The sequence below is a fragment of the Triturus cristatus genome, chromosome 3_1 (genome assembly GCF_964204655.1).
Source record: "Triturus cristatus chromosome 3_1, aTriCri1.1, whole genome shotgun sequence".
NCBI lineage: Eukaryota > Metazoa > Chordata > Amphibia > Caudata > Salamandridae > Triturus > Triturus cristatus.
The window spans coordinates 211,859,031-211,874,103 of record NC_140583.1 but is presented as its reverse complement, the minus strand read 5'-3'; the positions used below and the strand labels follow the sequence as shown (position 1 = coordinate 211,874,103).

At 47.0% G+C, this 15,073-nt stretch overlaps 1 protein-coding gene across 2 annotated transcripts in view; it reads right to left on the bottom strand.

Moving 5' to 3' along the window:
- ALPK3 (alpha kinase 3) overlaps window positions 1-15,073 on the bottom strand; it is a 1,254,386-nt gene that overhangs the window by 366,633 nt on the left and 872,680 nt on the right. For both annotated transcript variants that reach the window (XM_085643685.1, XM_085643684.1), the window contains one exon: window positions 6,548-6,695. In XM_085643685.1, the coding sequence (XP_085499811.1) occupies window positions 6,548-6,695 (148 nt within the window). The remainder of the gene's footprint in view (window positions 1-6,547; window positions 6,696-15,073) is intronic.

Sequence of the window (15,073 nt, the reverse complement as noted above, 5' to 3'; positions counted from 1 at the left end):
CAATAGGCAGCGGTGTTGTGACAAACCACAAAGCTTGGGTCGCAATTCTAGCAGCAGTCCCAACCATCGCAAGGGGCAGTCCAATGAGCACCTCAAATTGCATGACTTCCCACAGGTATGGCAGATGTGTATGGCCAGTATCAGTCTGTGCTCATTAAAGACTGTGACCACCCGGCGTCCGCAGGCCACCAGCCCTCCACAGCACTAGTGTCCAGAGCCCAGCTGAAAGTGATAACTTTCTCAATGCATATGGGGCAAATGTAGGTGTGGGGCCAACCAACACATTTTTCCCATTGAGTAATGCTATATCAAGCATGTCCAACACAATAGGTTATACTGCAAGCAGGCCAGCCGGACCAGGCAGTAAGCAAGAACACCCTTTCTCTATAATGAGACATCAGCGGCCCCCATCTGTTCACCAGATAGTTGTCACAGGATCTCCATTATCGCAGTGGTGTGAGTACAGACAAGGATTCAATGAGAGTGAGAGGACGAGTTCATTGTTGTCAGCTTAGCAGATGATGTTGTGCGATCTGACGATGTCTGTCAGTGGATTCATGTAGATGTTAAAGAGGGTAGGGCTGAGGGAAGCGCATAGGTGATCTCCGCAGATGGTGAGCTTGGGTTGTGAGGTGAAAGGAGGGGGCGGACTCTTTGGGTGCATCCCGTGAGGAAGGATGCCATCCATCTGAGCGCATCGTCTGTGATTCCAATCTGACATAGTTGATCGATGAGCGTGTGGTGAGAGACAGTGCCGAAAGCTGCAGAGAGATCCAGGAGGACGGGGCGGCTGATTCTCCTCTGTTGAGTAGGGTTGGAGTGTCATCTGCTGCAGCGATCAGGACTGCCTCTGTGCTGCGGTTGGCTCTGAAACCTGATTGGGATGGGACCAGCAGTTTTGTTTATTTCCAGTTGATCGGTGAGTTGGAGGTTGATGGCCTTCACCAGGACTTTGAGAAATATTCATTAATAGCACTTCCTAGATATATTTGTAAATGGCAGTGTCTGCCTTAGGTTAAACAGAAAAAAAAAGGTTTTTTTTATGTTATTCATGAAGAAATGTCCATAAACGATGTGTATAAGTCTTCTTTTATTTGTTCTTGAATGCGAAAATTCCCAGCAGCACATGAAAAACAGGCCAACACATGTTTCGTCTGTACCACAATAGGTATGCAGACTTTGTCAAGGCAATAAAATCGATAGTAGACAAACACAATAGTACTGTTGTGCTCCAGTTCTCAGAGCGTGCCAAAACCCATGAAAGAAACGTAATAGGCATAACACATCAAAGCAGTATCTTGAGCACTCTTGGAAATATATGGTAATCGCTACAAGTATCGGCAGCAGCGGGACAGCAGGACCAATGTGAGTCAGACAGTAAATATAAGCTGAGTATCTCTATCTCGCTGAATCCGTTCTGGAGAGCTCGTGCAGGTAAATTTGTTAGGTGGAGTGAACCACGCCTTGATAAGCCGGCTATCTGTGCGTATGTAACAAGACGCTAACAGATCGTCAGAGTAGTAGATAGGGAAGGGAACCCCCATCTGTTCACCAGATAGTTGTCTCAGGATCTCCATTATCGCAGTGGTGTGAGTACAGACAAGGATTCAATGAGAGTGAGAGGACGAGTTCATTGTTGTCAGCGTAGCAGATGATGTTGTGCGATCTGACGATGTCTGTCAGTGGAGTCATGTAGATGTTAAAGAGGGTAGGGCTGAGGGAAGCGCATAGGTGAACTCCACAGATGGTGAGCTTGGGTTGTGAGGTGATAGGAGGGGGCGGACTCTTTGGGTGCGTCCCGTGAGGAAGGATGCCATCCATCTGAGCGCATCGTCTGTGATTCCAATCTGACGTAGTTGATCGATGAGCGTGTGGTGAGAGACGGTGCCGAAAGCTGCAGAGAGATCCAGGAGGACGGGGCGGCTGATTCTCCTCTGTTGAGTAGGGTTGGGATGTCATCTGCTGCTGCGATCAGGACTGTCTCTGTGCTGCGGTTGGCTCTGAAACCTGATTGGGATGGGTCCAGCAGTTTGTTTATTTCCAGTTGATCGGTGAGTTGGAGGTTGATGGCCTTCACCAGGACTTTGGCAGGGAATGGGAGTATGGTGATGGGACAGTAGTTCTAGAGCTCTTTGGGGTCTGCCGAAGGTTTCTTGAGAATGGGTCTAACCTCCGCTTGCTTCCATGCATCAGGAAAGGTGGCTGTGGTTATGGAGGCGTTGAGGATAGTGGTGAGCTGGTGGCTGATCTCGATACTTCTGAAGTTGAACAGTCAGTGGGAGCATGGGTCAGTGGTGTTCCTGAAAGGAAGGAGTTCATCAGGGTGATAGTTGTTGGTGAGCTGAGTTGTTGCGGTGAGCGGGAGATTTGTGGTTGCGGTTGAAGGGTTTCAGAAGAGGTCGGACGGTTGGGGATCGAAGTTTCTGTAGATGGTTGCTATTTTGTTGTGGAAGTGCTCAGTGAGGGAGTTGCAGAGTTCCTGTGAGAGAAGCATGGAGTTTTCTGAGGCTGAAGGGCAGGTGAACTCTCTGACAATGGTTAAGAGCTCCTTGGTTGGTTTGCACTGGTTTCAATCCGGCGGGTCAGCGCCTCCTTTTTTGTGGCTTTAAGCTGGTGGTGGTAGTCACTGAGGGCTGATTTGTAGGCGGCACGGTCAGTCTCATTCCTGCTGATTCGCCATCTTCTTTCCAGTAGTTTACACCTGGGTTTTGCTGCACTGAGGTCTGGCATGTACCATCTGGCTTGTTTGATGGGTCTATGCGTTTTGGCTGGTTTGGTGGGGGTGACTAGTTGGCGGCACTGGTGACCTAGGCATTAAAATTCTCTACTGTCTGGTCCAGGTTGATCGTGATGTTGGGCTGCGCGCTGCTGAAGGGGTTGGTCAATTGCTGCTGAGTTAGCTTGGTCCAGCTGTGATAGGGAGCACTGTGTCGGTTGGGGCCGTGGTCTGCAGAACGATGAGGGTGAGTGTACAATGGAGTAGTCCTTTAAGTGAGTTCTGAGATGTGGCATTATCTGATTCTGTTGCTGGACGTGAAGATGGGGTCTAGCGTGTGACCTGCTCAGTGTGTGGGGTTGGCGACGACCTGCTTGAGGCTCATGTTGTGAAGTCTTTACAGGAGGTCTGTGGGGTTGGTGTCGGTGGGGTCGTCCGCGTGGAAGTCGAGATCTCCCAGGAAGATGTAGTGTTTCTACTCTACGGCGAGCAGGATGATACATTCGGCGATGTCGTTACTGAGGCCGGTTTGTGATCCTGGTGTTCTTTATGCAAAGGTGCCTTAGACAGTTGTTTTGGTGTCGGCGTGGAGCTGGAAATTTATGATTTCAATGGTCGGTGAGGTGTATTCGTTGGTGATGGTGCAGGTGACAGATTCCTTGTGTACGATGGTGATGCAACACCCGTCTTTTTTAGTGTGATCTCTGTATTTAATCTTGTAGCTAATGGGAGTAGCCGTGGCGATGTCTGGGGCAGATGTGGGGGTGAGCTAGGTCTCTGTGATGAAGGTCACGCCTGAGGCGATGGTATCCCAGATTTTGGTGGCGTGATTGAAGAGTGATCTGGTGTTGATCAGGAGGCAGTTGAGTTGATCCAGTGGGCTGTCGGTATCTGAGGTTGGAGTGGCGTTGTCTGATGAGGTAGCTACTGTTGAAGGGGTGGAGGTGAAGTGGCAGTGGATGCAGGTGAAAAGTCCCGCTGTGGAGCGAGGTGATGCAAAGCAGCAGTTGTCCAGGACACGGAGTTTTGTGGTGCAGGACCAGTGAGAGTGCGTTGGGACAGGGTTCCTGGCACTGGGCGTGTTCCAGGCGCAGACGGGCCTGCCTTTGGCGTGTCCGCTGCGCGCAGCCGTGCTGCAACCTCCAACAAGTAGCCCTGAGAGTTGTTGTCCGGGAGGCGGGAGGACAGGGGACTAGGGCGACGGGAAAAGACGGTGAGGAGTGCAGAACCGGAGTGAACTGGAAGGAGACAGAAAAAAACTGTCCCAGACAGCAAAACAAGAATAACTTTACAGTGTGTCACAAACAGTGAAAAGCAAAGGAAAAAACGACGGAAACGATACTATTGCAGCGTTTAAAATTGGAGAGAGACACAAAGGAAAGTAATACTATTACAGTGTTTTTAATTCGTAAAAAACAATACTATCACAGTGTTTTTACATTGGTCAAATAGTACAAAAGTGGTGGTTGAACGGTAAATAGCACACACGTAATGCACAGATTACTTAGAAGGGCACACATGGGGAACCGGCCCTCAAACTGTCGCAGGAGTCGCTAAAGGACCGGGATGGTGCCTCTGCGTTAACGAAACTGCAAGCTGTGGGGAGTGGTGAGCAAGACCAAGGTGGTGTAACAGCCATAATATCTAAATAAACACAAACTGGTATATGGTATACATGATTGACCTTGGTAACCTAAGTAACTGTCTAAATACTGTCTTCTGTTTTGACTCATTGCTTCTGGTTTCCATTTGCTCCTCACCCACTTCAGTGTTTATTGTTTACACTCAACCACTAGCTATGCCCGACCTCTCCACAAACACTACCCAACGTTTTTTTCTGGTGTTTCTTACCCTTTCATGAACTGTTTTGTTGCAATATTAATTCTAGTGCAAACAACCCCCTCTCGCTTCAACACTGCTGTTTTTTTATAAATATAAAAAAGTTCCCACCCTCAAGGTCTTATCTACTAAATATGAAACCTATGCAAATAAATACATCAATAAAAAAAATACATGGGTATTTATTTAGCCTGTTTTGTTGTACAGTCCCGTAAACAAGGGAAGCGTTTTCCTTTAACTGTATGTTTTACGCTGTTTCGTTTATGTAATACATTCCTTTGTCTACTCGCGTGCTATGAACCAGTGCTTTAAATGGGCCGGTACTCACCGGTACTGAGTACCGGCACTTCCGATTTGTTTTGCCGTCAGTATCGCCACTTCTCTGTTGCCAGGGAGAGTACCGGTACCCTGATCCGCGGCACTGCAGTCTCGGTTTCTCTGCTCCAGTGCAGGGCAGAGGCCGCTCTGCCTCCGAGGAGCTTGTAATTAACTTGGCTGAAGTATACTTTTACAGAGTTGCTGGTGAAGATCCCAGCAGTGCCCATTTCATTGACCCCAAACTGCAGGGGGTGAGATGGTTTGTGTCACGCTGTGATTAACAGGGCAGGGTCTCTAGACAGACCCAGCACTGTCAATCAGGTGCGCAGCCACCATTCGGGAGAAAGTGCCATCATGACTTTCATTTTGTGTTATGAGTTAATCTGTGTTTTTTGACATAACCACATTTCTCATGTGTTTTAATATGTGCTGCAACTGGTACAGAAGTCTCTATGTATGATGTTATTTTGTCCTTAGCCCGGCCCCTAGCCCTGCCCACTTGACACACCTCTATTTAAATGAGCACCTGCACTTATTTTTCCCCATTTAAAGCACTGCTATGAACCATACCTAAGCATAGGTATCTTAATGCATTGTGACCTCCTTTCCTGTGGAAAAGGTTTCTGCGCCCCAATTTGGCAATGTGCCTCCCGATTGCAAGTAGAGCACTAACTCGGATCACTAGGGTGTTGCAATGTGTTTTACAGTCAACATTAAGCTAGAGTTAAAACGACAAAGTTTATGAAAAATGTATACACCAAGAATGTGTGCGCATTATTCACAATGATTTGCATGTCGGGCCGTATCATGATGCAATTTTCAGTGCTGCATGAAAGCAGAAGATGTCTGTGATTTTTTGTTGTCTTGAACGCAAACACAACTCGTGTTGCCAATCTCTGCAGCCAAGAAAATATGCATCAATTTGGAGATATTTCGAGTTGTTTGGGCTCAAGGTCATTAAAAAGAAGTGCGCAGATCCCTTATGCGCTGGCGCAGCACAGAAAATAACATCATGATCCGGCCCCCTATGTCCAAACCAGGGGCTGTTTCACAGAGAACTTCCCACACCCCACACCAAAAAGACTAGTGTTCGGCCCTTGGTGCCAACGTAATTTGCAGTAGCTCTGATTTAGCATAGAATACCTAAATAATGTTTCATGTTCTATTTTCAAGGGATCTCATCATGTTCATCTCTGTCAGGGGTCACAAAAATATTTTTCTTTGATTTTTGTTTTTATTTGCATTTCAAATAACAAACAGCGTACATACAATCAACATCATTTAAGATATACTCTAAACACTTAACAGTAATATTCTGTGCCACATACACTCAAACTCCATCCCCAGCCGGCCCTCTACCCCACCTCTTGGTGAGGTAAGAAACCCTAGGACCATGCCCAGGTGTCCCTCAAAGAAACAGAACTCAGTAGAACACATGGTAAACAATGTGTCATTCCATCTAATCAAGATAGCCCAAATCTATTCTGGTCTTAAATATGGCTTCTTCCACCAAACCACACCTAACCTTTCCACCTCTCCATTTGCTAACGTCAATTGGGGTCGTGAAAATCTGTGATATGCATTTTTGTGTTACTGCGGGCACTACCAAGTGTTTGTGTGTTAGACAAAATCAAAAACATGCATATCTCAGACCACACACGCTTTTGTGATTACCATCTGCTTGCTTCTGCAACTGGATATTCATCTTTAAACCATGATATTGTTGAGTCACTTAAAACATTGAAGAACTGGCACCAAAGTTTCAGATTTCCTGAGGCATCCGAAAACTGTTCTGCTCTTATTTTACGGATCACCTGTGGAGCTATGAGAACAAAAACAAAAAAATATTTACAGTTAAATGAATTAATTGGTCACAGTGCATATTTTGATCTCTAAATTTGCTTCCACATGTTAAACCATGAATTGCGATAGGTAACTACTAAGTTTTGTTTTTGCCTAATCCGAACTTTGGGTACTAACAAAGCAATGCTACAACCATAATGGATCAGGACTCACTCAGCTCATGTCTACGTTTTCGCCACATATTGAAGTGGGTACTTTTGCAGGAGTCTATTGGGATTTTTTTTTTATTTGATTTTTATATAGCTTTGGCTAGAGCCAAAGATATCAGAGCGATTTACATATTATGTGAGTACATTTACACGAAGTACATGTGGGGATTCATATTGGACAGAACAGTCTTAATACAATAAAGCAAAGAAAGTACAGAAAATACAGAATTGAGGTAGTGTTAAATAGTCACAAATTGTATACACAAAACAAGTATCAGAGTGCTTTACATATTATGTGAGAAAGTTACTCAAAGTACATGGGGGGATTCATATGAGACAGAATAATCTTCATACAATACAATAAAGAAAGTACAGAAAATACAGAATTGAGGTAGTGTTAAATAGTCATTTAAAGTTTATGACAAAACATTTATGGCCTGGTGTTGGAGACAGAATAGAGACACTGCTTCTGCAGATCTAGCTGCTGAGGGTAGCGTCTTAGGGATTGTGGATCCGCCTGTGCTTGTGTTGAGGAAGTTGTAGTTGAGTAGTAACCAATGAGTTCAACTAACATGACATCATCAGTGCAACAGCCAACATAACCCTGTTTAGGTCTGCATAAAACCTGCAAATTTGATCCTCAGCTAAACCCATCCAAAGAAATATCAAGCACAAGTCAAATTATTATGCACAAAGGATGATTCAATCTCTCGTGAAACGTTTCATTGGTAGTCAACTAAAACCATAACAGTACGTTGAAAATAAAAAGTTTAATAAACTGTAGCTGTGAAAAATAACGAAAACAGGAAAGAGAGAATACAAAATGTTTGGGGGTGACCCTGCAGAGAGGGCCAAGTCAAACAGTAGCAAACACTCCTGATCATCCTTAGCTTTTGGTTGTAAGGCGGGTTGCATGACAACATTGAATAGTTTTATTCTCGTAATTCTGTTTGCGTGTTACAGTCTTCAACATTTTGACGAATTCACGTATTAGTGGGCTGTCTGAACAATTTAAAAAAGTTAAAAATTGTGCCCTGGTAGTTGCGATGATCCAGTCATTGAAGGGACGGTAATAAATAGAGCAATAAAAGGTAATAAAGAGCAACATTAAATGACGTGATCTAGGTTTTCAAGTCTGTATCCGCACAAGTGACAGCTGACATTTTGCCTCCTTTATTTTAAGGGTAGCTTCACCTACCCTCAATCAAAGAGGCCAAAGTGCAGGCACAATGGATTTAGTTTCAAGTCACAGGATTAGGCACCTGAAATAATATAAAGAGTGGCTAGAGTAAAGTGGCAATTATTTTTGTAAAAAATAGCTAACTTTTCCAACTGAGTGCTATGAAAATAGGCAAATTAATCTCTTCCCAGGTTTTGCGAGTGTTCTTTGAGGAGTTCTAATGACAATCCGACTCACTCCTGACAATGCTGACTGTGCTAAGGGTTACAGGTGTAATTAGTCCAATAAATTAGTAGCAGAAAAATAAAGCTGACATACACGTATTTAATGTGCCAGTGTAAGACTATTCCTGGCATCATGCCTGGTGTTTTTCTCTATATTACAGTATATTAAGTGTCTTTTATTCTTCTCCCTTACCCTTTTTTCCCTCATAGTCTTTATAATAATGTGCATTTGTGTTTATGATGGTTTAACCAAGATTAGAATGGTCAACTTGCAAGTTGGCGAGTATCAGCAGGCTTTCGAGTAGATGAAGTTATTGATATTGGTATGCTCTATTACTGTACAATTTGTCATTGTTTCTCTGTCTTCACTTTATTTATTTTTTTTTTATTTTTTTTTTTGAAACCGTTTATTACAGAATCCAAAAAATATACAAAGATGGGCCTACAACCTTCAGGCCGGCCGCTAGCAAGCAGAAGGAGCATGTGATACAGACAACAGCACGCATGTTGCGGCAGAGGGAAATTCACAGGAGTTGAAAGAAGCGTTGGCAGCCACACCATCCGAGCCCCACACAACGGTTTCATTTTAATATAAATAACAACAAAAAACAAACCCACAAGGCAACCCACAATCAGAAACAGCAGCATGTGCTCCCCTAGGAGGGGGACCCCACCAATCCATAGGAGTATCGAGGGGGGGAAAAGGTCAGGACGGGGACTAAGTAGACTCATTGCCCAGAACCGGGAAGACAAACTGGGTAAGGAGACGGGGCTGTCTTCACTTTATTGACAGCAAAAGGAAATGCTAGAACCTTAATTAGTTGTGATGCAGTATGAAGAATTTAGTCCAGAAACAAAATAATAGTGGTTGGATGCTCTTTGGTCAAATGTTTGATTTCAATGTTTGATGTCAAGCATTATAGTTGGATCTTTTCAGCAGTGGATAGATAAGGCAAAATGTTATGAATTCTTGGTTGCTAACTTGAGTGAGGGAAGCTTTGACAATGTTAGGTAGAGGTCTGAGTGCTTTGTCAGAAACGGATGATAGGATGATGCTTTCTTTAGAGAATGTTGGGAAGTTGTGAGAGGTACTTTGAGGTTAAGGTGGTCAGTGCTTTCATTTGCACATACTGTGGGCTGATTCTTAGCTGATATGTGCATGTTGGTCATCTATATGCTAAATGATCTTTTGTATTTTATGCTTGAAGATTTGGTAGTGGTTAATTTTTATGTGACATGTACAATGACAGATTCTAGTATAGGGTTGACTAACTGTTTGACTGCAACATGGAGGGATGTCCAGCTGTGTCAGTATCTGTATACAAGAGTGAGGAAGGCACTAAGACTGGAGACAAAGCTTATGCTGTTGCAAGTATCCATCCTTTATCTCCGGAAGTGCATAGCTTTGTGAGAATTTGTTGTGCAGAGTTGTTTTTGACATGGGAGGGCCAAGGAGAAAGGGCGGGAGTTACAGAGTTGGTTTGCTTTACTGATTTATAGTATGGGGAGGTTTACTGAACCTGGACAATAATCCAGAACCAATAGCTGGGTTTGTGCTGTAAAGTGTCACATACAAAAATGTACACAACAATAATAGCAATGTATGTCGGACCATACTTTATGTCTGCTCTCATTAGGTCTCGCTTGATCCAGCGCTTGCGCTGATCTGGGCGAGACATTTTGTATACAGGCTTTTCAACGTGCTGCCGTGGCCTAAAGCTTCAGTGCACGTGAACGTGCACGCGCGCAGCGCCATGTGTCTCTCCTCCGTAGCACGCGATCGTAATCGCGATCACTTTCACTTTCGCGGCCGCGTTGCCAAAGCTTGTTTCATCTTAGCATGCGGTATAGGATTTCCGTCCATCACTTACTGAAAGACGTGAAAGCGATTCCGTGTGTTTCAGAAACATATCACACATTGGAATGGAATGTTATTTTTTTCCTTTCATAAAATCATTGGCTTGTAATTTCCCCTTTGACATTGAATCATGGGCCATTTCCTAAACAACAGTCATATAGGTCGTCGACGATTGCTGTCAAAGGCATGTCTCTATGACTCTGTTAAGACTGGATGTAAGTACCTGATCTGTGTGCATCTGACACTACACATTGATATCTATGTGCTAGTGCCTGTATGTTCTGACTGTTTTTGATGGAGCGAAGAGATGCTGAAATAAGTCTGAACCCAGTTAGTGTATATTCCCTTCCGTGAAATGTTTAGCATGACTGTGCCATGACATACAGACCAATAAGATAGAAACAATACAAATAACTTGTTTTTATAACGAGTTACATAACAGGCCTTTTTTCTTTTTCTAAGCGCTATATTTTATTGAACTTCAAGATATGGAGCTCTGAGTAGGAGTCAGGGTTTCAACTCGCAAACTGATGATGACTACATATTGCAGCAGCAATGACCCAACCCACTGAGCTGTATAGAAAATCAGTGTTAATGTGTTTCTATGCCACCCCTTTGATTAAGAATGCTACAACACCAGGCACTTTGTGGTCTTCTTGATCCTAATCAGTAATGCGCAGCTTGAATCTCTAGGGCACAATGATATCAAGACCAATGTTTGGGAATAACTCCGTGACTCAGGGCAACTCACTTAGCACAAAGGAAATGGCTAGAAATGCCCTAGCCAGCCTGAACCACTGACAACGACGCTGCGCGCATTCCATTCCATCGTTTTGAGCTTGCCTGAGCCATTACAAACTAGGACCAAGCATATTTAAACTCTTTCACTCAACCGAACTCCGGTAGTCTTAATCCTTAGGAGAACGAGTCACCTTTTTAACCTCATACTCTCTGCAAACAAATCAAGCAGTAGGTATGTTCGAATCTGCTCCCAGCTGAATTTCAAAACCAACCCCCGCCCCTGGTAATGCAACACACTTTGTCGATTTTTTATGCAGTCTGTAAATGTATTTAATGGGTATTGAATGCCCTCTTACCCCTCTTAGAAGTACTGCTTCAACAACTGAGCTGTGTTATGTAAGTGAACCTTAATAGAGGTTAAAATACTGGAAATCGGGGGCGTGGCCGGGCAAGATGGCCGAACGGACCTAGATCGTTTCGGCTCCCGGCCCACGCATCATTCCGTACCTGTTTCTTCACGGCTCTTGGTACCCCACCGATGTGATACCGCGGCGCCAAGGAGTGGAAGATGGGGGGCACACTTAGAACACCCTGATGTGCCTCGAGGATGTCTTCGCGAGTAGAGGGAGCCGCTAATGTTGAAGCGGCGGAGCCCGCCATGATGGCGATCGAGGCCCGGAGCGCGTCGTCCTGCGCGCCGCGAGATTGCTGCAACCGCAACATCGCATATTAGGACCGGGGGTGAAGCCCGCCGCGGTGACGGAGTGAACCCGGATCATTGGCCGCCCAAGTAGTGTGGTGACGAGCGACGTCGCAGATCGGGCCAGTGTGCGGGCGCTGGGGGGATAGCCCGGGGTGCGGCTGCTTGGTGCTTTCCTTGCCGGCCTTGGGGGGCCTCTCGGCGGCGGAGGGAGCTCCGTTTCACGGCTACCTTGATGCTGGAGCCTGCACTCGGGGAGCGGATGGCGCTGTTCCGGGCACTCCTGTGGTGCATGAGATTAATCCCCGCTGCCCTCCAACTCGGCCTCCACTTTAGCTGTGGGGAGGCAGTCCAGCAGCCCAGATGCCCAGCAGCGGAGGGCTAGTTGAATCCTGTGGTGACGGCGCTCCCTTGGGCTAACTGCCTCCTCTTCGCCTAATACGCTCAACAGCGGGGGCGGTGTACTGGCGCGCGGATCACGGTCTCCGGAGTCTGCTGCTTGGCCCCCTTGTGACTACATCGGGCCCTCTTCTCGTGGACGCGTCGCTGCTGGCGCACCCCGCGGGAACTTGAAGTGGTGGTGCTCGTGGAACGCGCGCCCTGACATCTCCCGTGAGCGGCAGCCCGGAGCGCACTCTTGGTGCTGGGGGGCGCGGCGGTCTCCGCTCTCCGCGTTGAGGATCTTGCGCTTGAGTTGACTGCATCCCCTCAGCCGCCGCCTCGGGGGTCCTCCTGGGCCCGCCCATATGCCACCAAAGAAGACGCCGAGCAAGGCACCCAACAAGGTTTCGCATTTCTTTCCTCCTACCGACAAGCACCCGTCGCAGCTCCCCAGTAGTGCTGACAGAATGACCCTCACGAAAGAAGATCTTCTTGGCATGTTTAAAGACTTTAAAACCGAACTCAGGAAGGATCTTGGCCAAGACAAAGGCATCAATGAAACAACTGCGCGCCGATCTCACAGACAGGCTATCTTCCCTACAGCAGGACGTGGATTCAGTGGGCGCGAGAGTACTTGAGCTGGAAACACACACTCAAGGCCAGGAGACCAGTACCTCTGAGTTGAGGGAAGACGTTCGGATTCTTCAGGACCAGCTACTTCAGACACAACTTAAAGCTGAAGATCTTGAGAACAGGGCCCGGAGGGACAACCTCCGCATATGGGACCTGGAAGAGGGAGCGGAGGGTCCCGACCTGGAAGCCTTCCTGGAGGGACTCTCCTCAGAAATCTTGAGCCCACAAACTCTCACCATTAAGCTGGAACGGGCCCACCGAGTGGGTAGTCTGTCTACAAGCGAAAAGAAGCGTCCCCAAGATGTGTTGGCCAGGTTCCATTCCTACAAAGTTAAAGAGGCGGTGCTTCTCGCCGCACGCAAGAGAGGGAATGTCTCCTTCCAAAATCATGCATGCGCTGTTTACCAGGACTTAGCACCGGCCACCTTGGCCAGAAGGCAAATGTTTCGGCCTATCACCTCGAAGCTCCGCGAAGACAAGATAAAGTACAGATGGACTTATCCTTTTGGTCTGAGTTTTGAGTTCAACAACAGACAGCGTCACATCACAGACTTGAAAGTCGGACTGGAGGTCCTGGGCCTCCCCCCCGAGGAATCGGCCTCTGCCCGCACCACTGAGCAAGGAGGTCTGCGGGGTGGCCCACCGGTCTTCCCCTGGTCCAAGGGCCCACGTAGGAACCGCAGAGGACACGCGACGACACCTCCTTCTTCTCAAGCTGCCACCTGAAGAAGCGCTGTTGTTGTTCTATCGTGGTATTTTTGCCGTAATAGGGTGTTGGCGAACGCTCTCCTGGGTCTCAAAGATCAAGAATCTCCCTATTCTCAGTGCAGACTCATCGGTTTTGACCTCAAAGAACGCACTGAAGGCTGACACGGATGGTCTGGTGATCTGGTGCAGGGATCATCTCTACTAGCAGGGACGGGCTTATGCCTCTGTAAGTTGCATCACAGACTTTCGGATATCTTCCTAACTGTCCAAGGGGAACATTTAATGAGTTGTACGAGACGGGGATAGATGGGGACACTGTGGGTTCCGTCTCCCCAAATTGGCCGTTTATAAAGCTTCTCCCATGTGGAGTGGACTGGTCGTTTCTTTTTAACACCCTTAAAGGCTTCGGTTTCGCAGATGAATTTATTACCATGCTGCAGGCCAACTATGTCCAACCCTGCTCTAGAGTGCAAGTCAACGGGATGCGATCAGCCCCTTTCCCTCACACTAGGGGAACCCGCCAAGGGTGCCCTCTTTCGCCCCTATTATTCGCCCTTAGCATTGAACTTCTGGCGCTGGCTATTAGGGCTAATCCAGAGATTCGGGGAATTCCCTTTAGTGGTGACACACACAAGATCACAATGTTTGCGGACGATGTCCTTGTGTCTCTCTCTGAACCGGCTAGGTCTTTCCCACCCTTACAAATGGAGCTGGAGAGGTTTGGGGCAGTAGCGGGCTTTAAGATCAATTTTGGTAAGTCATACATACTTAATCTCACTTTGCCGCAGGATGACGTACGCGACCTACAAGCTCTTACGCCTTTCCAGTGGGCCACCTCTTCTATACAATATTTGGGGGTTCAGTTGACGGCCAGAGTAGAGGATCTCTTTAGGGCTAATTTCCCCCCTGCTCTTACCCGTATTCAGGCGGAGCTGGCTAGATGGAAACCTCTTTTCCTTTCCTGGCTGGGTCGTGTGCACGCCATTAAAATGACCCTCCTCCCCAAGCTTCTATACCTATTTCAGGCTCTACCCATAGAACTGGAACAAGACTTCCTCAGCAAAATTAAATCCATGATACTCCATTTTATTTGGCAAGGAGGACGGGCCCGTTTCTCTTTCACCATTTTACGCCGGCCGCGGTCGGCGGGTGGAGTGGGGCTACCCGATCTGGCATTATACTATAAGGCTGCCCAGCTTAGAGTGATGGTGGAGTGGTCCATGCCGGAATCTGAAAAACACTGGTTACATATGGACCGTTGTGTGGCGGGTAGGACCATCTGGGACTTGGCATGGCGGCCTAAGAAAGATAGATCCATGAATGTATACCTTAGCACCCCTACACGCACCACCCTGAGGGTGTGGGACTCGTTGGCGGGCGACGCGAGGTGGGCTTCGTTTCCTTCCCCATTCACGCCTCTTCATTTTAACCCGGCCTTTCCCCCGGCCCTGTACGAAGGCCTCTTTGATGCTTGGAGGGAGGGTGGCTGCCTGGCCTTGACACATCTTTTTCACAACGCGGACCCTCTGACATTTGAGAGTTGCAAACGAGATTTCGGCCTGGAGAACGTAGAAAGATACCACCACACACAACTGATGCACTGGGCTCTCACCCCACAGGTGAGGGTGGCGGCTACTCGCCCCCCCACGAGTTTTGAATCCTTCCTGGCAAAAGCCTCCACTATGAAAGGACCAATCACGTTCATATATTCTCATCTACTTTCTACTGCACTTTCGCCACGCCCCAGATATATGAACATGTGG